We start from the raw sequence: 14001 nt of genomic DNA on the forward strand, positions 1-14001 counted from the left end.
ATTTGCAAACTAGCCTTCCTATGATTATTAAACTGGAAAGTGCTGAAAATACAAAGATATGCCACAGTGACCAATGTTATTTCTGAACAACAACAAAGGTCAAAATGAAGGAATGGGATAAAAGCAAAGGAGTCATGAGGCTTACAAACAAGTTCAGCTTCAGCTTCCTCAAAAAAAAAAAAAGGAAAACAAGAGCAGTAAAAAGTGCAAAATCAGCAATATTGGTACAAGCCTGCAACAAAATATCAGCAGGCTAGGATCTGTCCCTGGACACCACAGACCAGGTAGAAGGCACAGTATTTATAGGGCAGTGGAAAAGTGTTCCCCATGAAAAGGATGGCAGAGATGGCTGGTGGGTGATGAATGCCTGCTATAGTCTCTGAGTTCTCCAAAACCCTGAGGAGATTTGGCAGAAGACCTTCCTGTGACCTAGAGAGCTGAGGTTTGTGGTTCAGCCTCTCTGTGCTCTGTGGAAAGCTGCAGGTGCTCCAGAAGCACAGCTGGACCCTGTGCCCAACCTAATCACCTCTTTGCTTTCACTCCTTGCTTCTGCTAGCATCTTTGTTGTAGCCTTCCAAAGCCTTCTGTCATTTTTGTTTTCTGAAGAACTGAGACCCTGTTTCTCAGACAGACTGCTGTGCAGCACTAGGCTTGGCAAGTAGCACATGGGGAGCAAGACAAAGTCTGAAACATTCTGCACCTCTTGGTGCAACCAACATACCTCCAGAAAACAAAGAGAGGTCCAAGGGCCTCCCAAGTATGAGATACACTGACTCCTGTACCACATAGAAATAGTACTCCTCTGTGTAACTTGCCACACACTTCCCCATTCCAAGTGCTGCATCTACAACTCAGTACTTTCTTTGCACACTCATGTGCAATAGCCCTACTGTCTTCCTCTCTCTTGAGACCTTCCTTTACTTATAACACATAATCACAGAACAGCAGAGCTTGGTAAGTGACCTCTACCACAGCTACAGGGTCAGCTAGAGCAGGTTCCTTGGGGCCATGTCCTGCTGGGTTTTGAATATTTCCAAGGATGGACACTACACAGTCTCTTTTACCAACCTGGTTTTACTTCCTTCCCCACATACAAATGTATTTTCTTATTTTTAAATGGAACTTATGCTATTTCAAGTTGCATCCATTCTCTCTTGTCAGTACACTGGAGAAAGTCGGGCTCCATCTTTTCACACTCCCATCAAGTACATTATGGACATCAACCAGATGGCTGTTGACTGATCCCAAAGGCCTGAGGGATGAATAGGAGACTTCACCTGTGCTGTGGTGACTGATGGAGGGACTGCTGTGTGCACTGAATCTGTACAAAAGCACACCTTGGACTCAGTCTGCACTGCTAAGAAAGTGCAGAAAGTATGACAGAGTTGTGACCAAGGCCATCATAGGATCCTTCTGAAGATATCTTCGCTGGAGAATTGCACTTTGCCAGTGCTGAGGTATGCATATCCCTATGCAGGGCAGTACTGTGGAAAATTATGTCTGTCTCTTCAGAGTGGCAGAGCACTGCTCCAGAAAGGTGCTAGGTGGGTTGTGAGCTCCTGTCTGAAGCAGCTCGACCAGACACCTGATCTTCTTCAGACTGGGGAAAGAACACAGTCCCACAGGAAAACTGAGAGACAAGTCATCATGGACAGTTACAGCAGCAAGATCTGCAATGACAACTAACTAAACAATCACTGGCAATCACTCTGACCAAGACAAACATGAAACAATCAACGTGCTCCTTCCTATCAGACAAAGAATAGCAGCATGGATAAGAACAAAATCTTGAATCCTGCGTGGACTGTTGTGATTGGATGAGTGGCTTTGGTCTGCAAGCTGACCTGGTCTTCATAGCCTTTTGGAAAGGCTCAAATGCCAAAGAGTCTGTTGGTTTAGGGACAGCTCCACAATGAAACGCCTGGCAGAGGAAAGAGCACCAGAGACTTGGCTGACCTCTTTCCTGGGACAAGAATTGTCAAACAAGGACATATGGCAAAACACATATTTTGTATTTGTGTTGCATTACACAGCTGTGCTGGACAGGGCAATCCAGTATTTTTTATCCCAGGAAGGCTTGATTAATATCACTAAGCTCCACCACAGAGCGAAGATTATGCAGTGCCTTTTATAGTGTTATAATTCTGCACTGATGGCTGACAATGATCAAGATTTTTACTTAATTATGGAATTATTTTGTTGCTTCTGCAACTTGCTTTACATTAATCGTTCATTTGACCAATAAAATATAGAAATACTAACAGACCTGGTAACCTGGGCTGTATATTAACATGCTTCTGGAATAGTGAACTGCTTCTCCTCTACTGCAAAATAAAAAATCCCTTTCATTCAACTCAGAAGTATTTTGGAAACCATGCCAGTGCTAACAACAGTAATATTGTGAATTTTCTGTGGTGAAACTATTGTACTGACTCACTGGACATCTTTATAGCTACCAAGTTACAGACTCTTTATGATGATCCAAACATGATTCAGGTAGATGTTGAATTTCTAATGAAAGTTCTAATGAAATTCAACAAGGGCAAGTGTAGAGTCTTGCACCTGGGAAAGAAGAACCCCTTGTACCAGTACAGGTTGAGAAATGAACCCTTAGAGAGTAGTGTAGGGGAAAGGGACCTGGGGGTCTTGGTGCACAGCAGGATGAGCATGAGCCAGCAATGTGCCCTCATGGCCAAGAAGGCCAATGGCATCCTGGGCTGTATTAGAAGCGATGTGGGCAGTAGGTCGAGAATGTTCTCCTCCCCCTCTACTCTGCCCCGGTGAGACCACATCTGGAATATTGTATCCAGTTCTGGGCCCCTTAGTTCAAGAAGGATAGGGAGCTTCTGGAAAGAGCTCAGCACAGGGCCACCAAGATGATGATGGGAGTGGAGCATCTCCCTTATGATGAAAGGCTGAGGGAGCTGGGGATCTTTAGCTTGGAGGAGACTGAGGGGTGACCTCATTAATGTTTCAAAATATGTAAAGGGTGGGTGTCAGGAGGATGGAGCCAGGCTGTTCTCAATGATGACCAATGATAGGACAAGGGGCAATGAGTATAAACTGAAACATAAGAAGTTCCAAAGAAATACAAGGAAGAATTTCTTCACTGTGAGGGTGTTGGAACACTGGAACAGGCTGCCCAGGTGGGTTGCGAGTCTCCTTTTCTGGAGACATTCCAAACCCACCTGAACGAGTTTCTGTGTGACCTGCTCTAGGTGATCCTGCTCTGGCAGAGGGGTTAGACTAGGTCATCTTTCAAGGTTCCTTCCAACCCTTAAGATTCTGTGATTCTGTGATTCTGTGATTCTGTGATTCTGTGATTCTGTGATTCTGTGATTCTGTGAGCAAATGCCAGGGTGGCTGACATATGATGAGCTGGAGCATACCATTAGGAAATTTTATGGTCAAGGAAAAAGATTCAAAGCATACTCAGAAGTGACAAGGTAAAACATTGTCTAATCCTTTGTCTTCTGAGCTGTAAAGTATACAACAGGCCACAGCCATGAGAGTTAAAGCCTGTTTGAACAGAAACAGAGCAGTCTTAAGCAGGAAAGGCAGAAAGGCTAGCAGCTGTGGGACAGCACTCACGCTTATGTGATTAAAGGTATTCACCATGTAGAGACACATTCACCCATTTGACCTGTCTTTCCACCACCATAGTGATACCATTTTCAGCTAAACAGGACTCACGACAGTGCTGACTAGTTTACATTGCTCTCCTGTGAGAAAATAGCTCATTGTCTTTGCAGGAGGTGTGCAGTGACAGGCTACTGACGTGAGGCAAGGCCTACAGACCACTCCTCACAAGCACAGTTGCTACACAGCAATTGCTGCAGTAGGCTGGCCTGGGCTGTGCATTGTGCCATAGGAAGCATTAGTGGTGTGTAAGTGCACCAGCCCACACAGTTCTTACCATTATTAATACACTGAGTGGGACTAATAAGGACAGTGTTAGGGAGATAGGTATGGAGAGTTCAGAGGCTTTCCACTTGCATAGACAACTAAAAGGGTTAAAGAGCCCACTTCTTCTCTCCAGAAGCATAATTTGTTCTAAAGAACTTCAGAGGCATTTTGTGTATTGACTTTGGATTTCTGTTTTAAAAACATGTGTCATTTAGAGAGGTCAAAGCATTTTCTTCCATTGTCTGTTAATTCTTCTATTTCAAAGGAGTTATGTGACTGCTTTCTGCTAGCTATTGTGTATTATGACTGTCCTGCAGACCATGAATGTTTCTTCTATTGGTTTATTCATCTGAAGTGCCATGAATTTACTTATGGAAGACCTGTAAGAATGGTCTCTGTGAACAAAAGGCACATTTTGCACCTAGCATCTGGCACCGTGACCTGTGGAAAAGAATAACTCACTTTAAACTACCCTTCAAAATTTAAGCAAGTTCAAATCCTTTTTTCTAGCAGAATCTGTCTGGGAGCTAAATAACTTCATACCTGAATTTAAAAGGCAACAAAACCCCTGTCTTTATGCTCTACTGAATTCCTCTTTCCCTCTACAGCTTTCTTCAGCTCTGTAATTAATTCTTCTCTATCCAGATGCTCTGAATACTGTTTTCATCCCCACAACATGCTCACTGAAGGTTTTCATTCACCAATGTGCTGTGCAAATTATGCTATGAATTCCTTGAGGTGGATGGCTTTAGGATGAAAAACTATACTACGTGGAACAGTATGGCTGTGGTATCATACAAAGCAGACTGTAAGTGGCACTAGGCAATTACATACAAATTTTTGCAGAATAATCTATTGCACTATTAGTAAATTTGGCAACTAATATTTGAGGGATGTGCTCTTTCTCAAGTTCCTTCGTAGCAGAAGTTTCTTCATTCCTCAACATGAACTATGGTTTCTGGTGAGAAGGAAGACTACTCCAGCCAACAATAAAGGAAAGTTGCAATAAGTATAGTGTGGGCATACCATAGCAAGCTATCTAGCATATGCTGATAATAGAATCATAGAATCATAGAGTCTTAGAATCATAGAATCATAGAATGGTAGGGGTTGGAAGGGACCTTTAGAGATTATGTAGTCCAATCTCCCTGCAGAAGCCATTTCACTCATTTTGAGTTCAAAGAGTGGTATCTCTGAGAGGGACTTGGACTGTCAATACTCATTACAGAAGAACAATAAGGAAATTAACTCAACATTCCTAAAAGACATTCTGAAAGACTGATTTTTTTCCCTTTGTTTTTTTTTGTTTTATTTGTATGAGCTATGCCATACTATTTGCTGCCATAACCAAATCATGTTCAAGTTCTAATGAACTGGAACTATTCAAGTTCCACCAAATAGTTTTTATCGTTATTTTTTACTTTAGCCATTTTCAAGTGCTCCTTCCATTTCTGCAAGGTTCCACAAGCTTTGATGAATGAATCTTCTATTCTGGAGATTTTAGTATAAAATCCTTTCGTTCAGGTGGTTTTTTTCTTGTTTTTTTTCTTTCTTTCTTAAAGAACGGACTTTTTCCAAGTAGAAGTGCATGCCTGTCATTGAGCTCCATCCATCACTTGTTTTGGTAAACACTGAACAGGCCGAGTGGGGCGTGTCACAAAATCTGACAAGATATATTCCAAGGAGTTCAGCAAGTCTGCCCCAAGTACAGCTGGGAAGCTGTACCGTTACCTTTGCAGGTGAAGCTGATAAGGTAAGTGTTTCTTTTGATTATGATTTAAGTTCTAATCTGCAATATTTTTTAAAAGTGTCTTTTATGAAACTTACAAAAAGATTGATGCAACCTGGTGTTTATGACTCTCACTATCAGTCGAAGAAACAAATGATTAAAGGATGCCCTCTGCAAGAAACTCATCTCACTTTCATTTGTGTGTTATGCATTATTTTACTGTTTTGCATTCTGCCATGCACAGAGTCAAAGTATTTGTTTGTCCAAACTACACTTTGTTTGCTGACTCTTCCACACTGAAAAGCTGTTTTGACAGCCTTTCCTTCCTTCTTCCTCTTCTTCTTTAATTTTTTATTCAGAATTAAAAAACAAAATTGAGTTTGTTCAAACTCCTGAGGTTGCAACTAAAGCACAGTTGCAGGGTTTATGGAAGACAGTCTCTGAACGAAATTAAGGAATGCCGCATGTTCAGATGACCACAGCATACTGCAGTTCTGTGTTACCTTTAACAGTTATATTTTTCTAAGATTAAAACTTTAAAAAAAAAGGCATTTGCTTCAGGAATGCGTTTCCTCACCAAGACCATAAATGGAGTTGAAAGCCTAAAACATAACACCTATCAGAATTAGCAAATAATCTAAATTCTGCTTTATATCGTCTATATAAGTAGTTGAATTTAGAGAGATTTAGCATCCATCATAGCAAGGGAACAGCTAGATGCACTGTTGTTTAAATTATCCCCCATGAAGAGGTGACTGCCACATGAATGCATTGATTCCATAAGGACCATGATACAAAAGGCAGAGTATTCTGGATTTTTTTCTCTAGCAGCCACTAAGGGAAAATAATTAAAGCTTGCACTGCCTGAAGATCCCCTGAAGATCCCTGAAGAGAGCTAGGGGAAATTCCACCTCTGCTCTGGTTCTCTCTGCTTATGTCAATGTGTGGGAAGTTACAGGTGATACAAAGACTTTACTGCTGCATTAGACTTTTCAATACTGTATTTTCTTACTGTGTTGTCTTTTTTACTGAAAACACCCTTCCCTTCAGTGTTTGATAAAAAAACTAGTTGCTGAAACTACAGGGAAAAATTTACAAGAATGTCAAGAAAAGGGCAGAAAAAATAATTAAATATCAAAGCTGTGAAGATCTCTGCAAATTAAACACAGGGCTAAACAAGCATTGTCATTTTAAAAGGGAGATTTTAAGGAAAGTTTATTAAAAAAATTAAAGAATATTACTTTAAAACAGAGGGAGATGTAATTGAGTCAATAATGAATGGATTGTATTAGTTATAGACGGTTGTCATGAACTAGATGAATTTGGTAAATCATTTGCAGTCTCCATTGCTGTGCCTTCATTATCCTATTTTTTAAAATGAAGCTAATGTTGCTAACATTTCAGAGCTCTGATAAAGTATGTGGTGTAAGAACCTAGTTTCCATTTATGCTAGGCTGAAATCAGAGTAAATCTAGCAAAACTTATGCTGTCGCTTCAGGCTTGCACATAGTATAGTGGAATTACCTGTAGTTTGGATCACAGAGGGATGATTTGTTAGCTGATCTTTAAAGTGGTATTAACAACTACAGCAAAGAACTTCGTTTGGAGTCTCAAAAAATGAAGATTCTGAGAACAAGTCTATGTATGGGTTTTTTTTTCCTTAAGAGATGAGAAAAGACTGTTGGTAAGCTGCTTTCAAGGTAACTAATACTCTTTGCAATGTTTTAAACAACATGATTTACACGTACAGAGAAGGAAAACTCAGGTTGCAAATAAAAGAATCACGAGCCTACGCATAACTGGGAGCTATCCAGCATTTGGATTGCTCATGAATCCAAAAGCATGTCTGCCTTTTAAACCACAGTACTGGATTCTGTTTTCTGAAACAAAAACCCTGTCAACCAAGTTCAAGAGTTTGAGTGAACTGATTTTCTTGCATTGCCAGGAATATGTTTCATCATAGTAAGTCAGACTCTTTCTGTTTGCTTCAGACAACACTGATTCCACAATGGGCACTATTGCTGCAGCAAATGCAGAATTTTGTTTTGGCGTATTCAAAGAGTTGAAAGCTCACCATGCAAATGACAACATCTTCTATTCCCCCCTGAACATCCTTGCAACCCTGGCCATGGTCTATCTGGGGGCAAGAGGTAGCACTCATTCTCAGATGCAGAAGGTAAGTTACTTACATGGATGCAAAGTGACCTCTACTTGTGCTTGTTGATCCTCCTAAGTAAAACCATCAAAATATATTATCCACTGATGAGAGTCTCATCTGTATTAATCCATAAGAAATAAGGCAAGGTCACAAAATGAAAAACTAGATAGTTATTTAGAGAAAACATTGTAAAAAAAAAAAAAAAGAAGTATATATTCACTACAAGGGGTTGTTAGTTTTGACTTAGGAAAAAAACAATCCTAAGTACAATAAAAAATGGATTACCAATCAGTACATTCCATTAGATGATTTTCTTTTCCTAAATTCTGACATCTTCCAGATAGTGTGGACAGATTTATGTATATATATATAAGATAAATCCCAGGAAGAAAGGAAGACAGACTATTATTAGCAGTACACAATATGTAACTCAGTTGATTTCCAGACATTCACTAGAAAAAAATATAATCTAAGCAAAGACCATTATTTACAGTTTCCAAGAAGGCCACAGGGAGCATGAACGAGTTGCAAGCTCACTTGTAAAATTTTCATTCATCTGTGTTCTCAATTAGCATATTTTTTTTCCTGAGCCAACAGCTTTACCTCAAGCACCATGTATATATCTCAAACTCACATAATTTTTGGTTGTGTTTGTCATTTCTACCATTGGCATTTTCTTTTGCAGGCTCTTCACTTTGATAACATTACAGGATCTGAAGAAATTACCGACTCAGAGGTAGAAAAATAGTTTGATCTTCCTTTCTGTTTTATTTTGTCCCCAGAACAAAACTAGAACTGTTCTACCTCTCCTCCTGGCAGTTTCAGACCCTGTCAGAAACTATGGCAATGTTCTCAAACCAAGGAAATCTGTGGAGGGAGGGAGTGTACCAAAGGTGACAACTCTATGTCTGTGGGGTTGGACTTCACTGCAACATCACTCTTAACAGACAGGGACAATACTTCAGGGTCTCATTTCTTAGATAAGAAAAAGCTAATGCAACATATCTTCTTATTTTTATGTCATCACCTCAGTGTGGCCCTTCTGAATACATCCACAGTTCTTTCAAGGATCTTCTCTCAGACCTCACCAGGCCAAACACTTCGTACACACTCAAGATTGCTGACAGACTCTATATAGAAAAATCATACCCCATTCTTACGGTGAGTTGTACAGTGACCTGACTTTAGTGAGACTCCCCATAAAGGCCACCATGGCTCTACCCTACAGAAGCACCATCAACAGTAGCCACTGGCTGTTCATGAAAAGGTGTTTGAGATCCATGAGAGAAATTGGTTCAGGATGAGTTTGAACTTTTATGTGGCAGTTAGGGTAAGGCCTGGCAAAAGTATAATGACATAAAATATGCCCATGTTGCAAAAGTCACAGGGAGAAATCAAGATTGCTGCTCATTTGCTAGAAAATGTCTTTTAATGAAAACTGGAACTTTTAAGGGAAATGAAATGCATTTTATTACTTGAAAGCTGACTGAAACTGTCACATTTGAATTTTATCAAGGTCAAATATAAAACCTTCCCAGGGAAAGAAAGCTTTGTTTTTGAAATCTAAGGACACAAGAATACAGTTTTCAAAATAAAAAGTGAGCTCAAATAGAAGGAAAGAAATTTTGTCATTAAAAATTTGTTAAACTGAAAGTATTTCAGTCAAATGAAGAAAAAACCCCTAAAACTTAGAATCCTAACCAAAAAAAGTGCCAGACCTAAATATGTGGAGTAATCTTTCTTGTCTAGTTTTAAGGTTCAGTTACAGTAAGACAGCTATGACTGTCTTGTTAAAACACAGGTAGAAGTTCACTTTTCTTTTAAACATTCTGCATCCTTTCAGAGTCTTGCATTTCATATGCAACATTCATACTTGTTCAAGTTCCATCAGTTTGACAACTGCAATCCTTCTGCTTACAGGAGTACATAAGGTGTGCAAAGAAATTCTACAAAACAGGGCTGGAAGAAGTTAACTTCAAGGTAGCTGCAGAAGGAGCAAGAGAGCTCATTAATTCCTGGGTGAAGAGAGAGACAAATGGTAAGGACTGAAAATGGGTAGCAGAAATTTCCCCCTACCTATCATAATCTATACCATTGTCTTCCTGTCCTCCTAATGTCAAGAAACAGTGGGTCAAGTAAGAACAGGTTGCTTATTCCTGTGAAAAGTCTCCCCACCCCCATTGCCCTTCATTGCACGTATTGTGCTCACAGTAGGAGGTGTATTTTACCACTCTCTGTCCTGCTTCTTTCTTAAAGGACGGATCCAACATTTCCTTAAACCAGGCTCTGTTGGTCCTGATAGTGCGTTGGTCCTTGTGAACACCATTTACTTCAAAGGGACGTGGAAGACAGCATTTACAGAAGAACACACTCAGGAAGTGCCCTTCAATGTGTCTGAGGTAGGGGGGCATGGACACTGGTTCTGGCCAGGAAAGCTAATGGCTCATGCAGTCAGCAGTCTGGGTGTTACACATCTAACCTGTCACCCTCACACTTAGCTCCTGGGCCTAAAGCCAAGAAGTTTTTGCAAGAGCTGTGTCTGACTAGAGCACAGCAGCAGGCAAGACAGAAAAGGAGACAAAGCTTTTCCTCAAAGACAACATGCTTGAAGATGGAGTCCTGGCCCTTTCAAGGGGCTTGTATATTTGCCTGCCTAAAGAAAATGTTGCCCCCCAGTCACAGAATCTCATGTTTCTGTTTTTGCAGGAAGAAAGCAGACCTGTGCAAATGATGTGTCAGAATGGCACATTCAAAGTGGCAAGAGCGGCTGCAGACAAACTGAAGATCCTGGAGCTTCCATACGCCAGCGGAGAGCTGAGCATGTTCGTGATGCTGCCTGATAACATCTCTGGGCTGGAGCAGGTATGGCCCTGGCAGGGGAAGCAGAAGAGTTCCCACTTCAGTGGGGCTTGGCCAGTGTCAGAGCTTGTGCTGTCCACTTACCTGCAAGCTCCCACACCATGGCTGCCCTGGGTGGGCAATAGGGCACAAGGCTGCCCATGTGTTCAGGCAGAGAAGGGCCTCTTTGGAGAGCCTTGCACTCACTCTAATGAAACGAAGGCAAAGGAGTGTAGTGCTGCTGTAGCAATACGGAATAAAATGTTGCTGTATGCACCAATCTCCACCAGGTACCAGAAAGAAACATGCTAGTAGGACTTTTATTCACTGGAAGTTATTTCAGTCTTCCAGGAGAGCTCTCAATGGTTTGCTAAACAAGAAAATTGTATATGAAGGGAAGTAAAAAATGAAAGCGATGAGGAAAACATTCCAAGAGCTGGCTAAAAGGAACATGTGAAAAGTAGCATTAGAAAGGATGAGGGAAGGGATCAATAAAATACATTCCAGTAGGTTTTGGGGCCAATTTGATGTTTCTGAGAATTGTATTTTCACAAAGATTCCTTGATCTCATGAAAAAATCTTTAGATGATAAAGTTTTGGAGAACTTCATCAAGACAGATGAAATATAGGCTGAAGTCAGGAAGAAGCATGCAGGGTAAAAAAATAAATTTGTTAAGTATGTTTTTGTGTCTGTGTAAACAAAGTAAATGGAAAAAAAATAGTAAGAAGTGGCTTAAACATGTCTGTTAAGGTCATTGCACACTTGCCTCAGGCTTTTCATTCCCCATCTCTCTTTGCAGCTTGAGAACAAAATCAGCTTTGAAAAAATTACGGAGTGGACCAGTCCCAATGTGATGCAGAAGAGGAAGGTGAAAGTGTACCTCCCACGCATGAAGATTGAGGAAAAATATAACCTCACATCTGTCTTAATGGCCTTGGGTATAACTGACCTGTTCAGCCCTTCAGCCAATCTGTCTGGCATATCTTCAGCAAAGAGCTTGAAGGTATCTGAGGCCACCCATGAGGCATACTTGGAAGTCAATGAAGATGGCACCGAGGCAACCAGCTCAACAGGCGTGACGGGACTCATTAAAGATTCCTCTGAGATTGTAGAGTTTAGGGCTAACCGCCCATTCTTCTTCTTGATCAAACACAATCCAACCAACATCATCCTCTTCTTTGGTAAATATCGTTCTCCCTAATGAGAAAAAGAGCTGGAAATAATGCTTGCCTTCCCATCAGAAATGGATTCCTTTACTGTAGTGTTGTAGCATAATCTCATATCTTCAATATTTTCTCCTAGTGGAAAGCCCTCATTATCTACAGAAATATTCTTGGAGAAGTGTGTGACCTTTTAGATTTTTAGTTGCAGGTATATCTGCTCATACAACTCATATTGAGGCCTTATACCTGGGATTGGACAAGAACTTCAGGAGGTAGTTTAGGAGTATTTCCCATCATCATTGAAAAACTTGAGAGACAAGGCCAGTGTTTTGATTTTTGTGAGAAATTCTGCCCCTGCTATTGAGAATCTGCTTTCTCTATAGAAGTTCTGTAAAATAAATGCATCTTTCAGAATTATCCTGTTCCTTTCCATTGAACTTGCTTCAACCATCCTTGAGCCGATACCTGGACAATTTGCAGATGAAATTCTAAACTTCAGTAAATTACTCATCTTCCAGGAATGCATTTGGTCTTTTTGCTGCACATACTGTAAGTCTGTGTTTCTTGTTCTGAGGCAGCATACAGAAAGTCTACCAATTCTTAAAAAATTATCATCTCCAAATACAACATCTTCCTGACTGTTACAATTTCACATCTTCATTCCAGTGACATATCATTGATTTTGTCAATGTTAATCCATGGTCCTTCTATTTATTCTAATAAAAGCATTGCAAACTAAATGAGTCATTACCTATTTGGGGTTACTGCACCAAACAACCCAATACATATGATATAGTGGATAGTAATTATTGACAGAAGTGCTTTGGACTGGGATTTAGATCTTATTTTCAAAAGGTACTCATTGTCGTGGTTCAGCCCAGCTAGCACAGTAGTACCACGACAGTCTCTCACTCAGTGCCCCCATTCACCTCCACCCTCGTTAGGATGGTAGAGGCCCCAGCAAAATGGGAGTAAACAGATAAGCAAGATTGTTGTGGATTAAGACAAGGGCAGGGAGGGCTCGCTGCCAGTTACGATTCTGGGCAAAACAGACTCCAGTACTCGACTTAGAGAAGAAAGTAGGAAAGTTTATTCTACAGGAAACAGAATGGAATAAAAGCAAAAAGGGAGTAGGATGATGAGAAAATTACAACCAGCACTTTAAGATCTCCCTTCCCCATCCCTCCTTTCTTCCCAGTGATGTGTAAGAGGTATAACTTAAAAAACATGAGAATTGTTTGTCTTAAAAGGTGAACTGTTTCAGCTCTACATTACCCATAAGAATCATATGAGCAAAACTTTCCTATTACCTCTTGATATAATAATGCTCTAGAGATATTATTTGCTACTGCACAGTCTTTACAGGGAAGATTCTTTAGGTTACAGCTTATCCAACTAAAAGATTATTAGTGTTAATCACCGAGTTAAGCAATCTTCCTTCTGCTGGGACACACATACAGAACTGAAAATTACAATATCAGAACTTTAAAAGTGCATAAAAAGGGAGACACTTGGCAGCATTTGGAGCTGCCTCAATCATTTGCAAAGTCAGCATTAAATATAAGTGAGGTGATGATGCTGACAGCAGGGAAACACATTTTCATAGCTGCTATGAAGTCTCTGAGAGAATTGCAAATACTGGTCTTCCCAAGACAGTCATAGAAGATTAGCTACAGTTAGCACAAATATTGAAGCAAAAAAATATTTCAAGAGATATGATATTTCAAAGGTTGCTGTGTACATTATGTTCTGCTTTCCTTACAGCCAAAAGCAGTCAACGCAGTTTTGCTGCAACTAAAAAAAAGAGGAGGGAATTGTAAAAAGGAGCAGAGTGTGTCAGCTTATTAAACAATTACAAAACTGTTACTAAACTGAAATAAGCATATCTGTCACTCTGCAGTTTCTAAGCAAGATAATGACAATAAAACCACTAACATGTATTATGGAAGTAGTTATAACATGAAGAAAAACGCCACAATTCTCTTAATCCTTCTTTTGCTTAATGATTATTTTAAAGCAAAGAAATGGAAGAAAATCAAGGCTGAAATGGTAAGTGGCTTCCTAAAACTACACACTAGAGAGGTTTTAAACCCTCAGAGGCCAACTAACGTCCTCATTGTGGAAAAGAACTATTTGTCTAGTTTTAAATTGTGCCATTAGGTGTCAGTAGGGTTACAAAGTGATGTCTGTCAGCCTTCTGAAAGAC

General features: G+C 40.2%; 1 protein-coding gene across 1 annotated transcript; it reads left to right on the top strand.

The window, feature by feature from the left end:
- The first annotated feature begins 7643 nt into the window (after positions 1-7643).
- On the top strand, positions 7644-11833 carry LOC104555229 (ovalbumin-related protein Y). Its single transcript, XM_010198547.2, has 7 exons — positions 7644-7811; positions 8479-8529; positions 8826-8954; positions 9714-9831; positions 10050-10192; positions 10500-10655; positions 11432-11833. Exons 1-7 carry the CDS (start codon positions 7644-7646, stop codon positions 11831-11833), a joined length of 1167 nt encoding a protein of 388 aa, XP_010196849.2.
- Positions 11834-14001: the final 2168 nt, after the last annotated feature.

The sequence above is a fragment of the Colius striatus genome, chromosome 4, assembly GCF_028858725.1.
Source record: "Colius striatus isolate bColStr4 chromosome 4, bColStr4.1.hap1, whole genome shotgun sequence".
Lineage (NCBI taxonomy): Eukaryota > Metazoa > Chordata > Aves > Coliiformes > Coliidae > Colius > Colius striatus.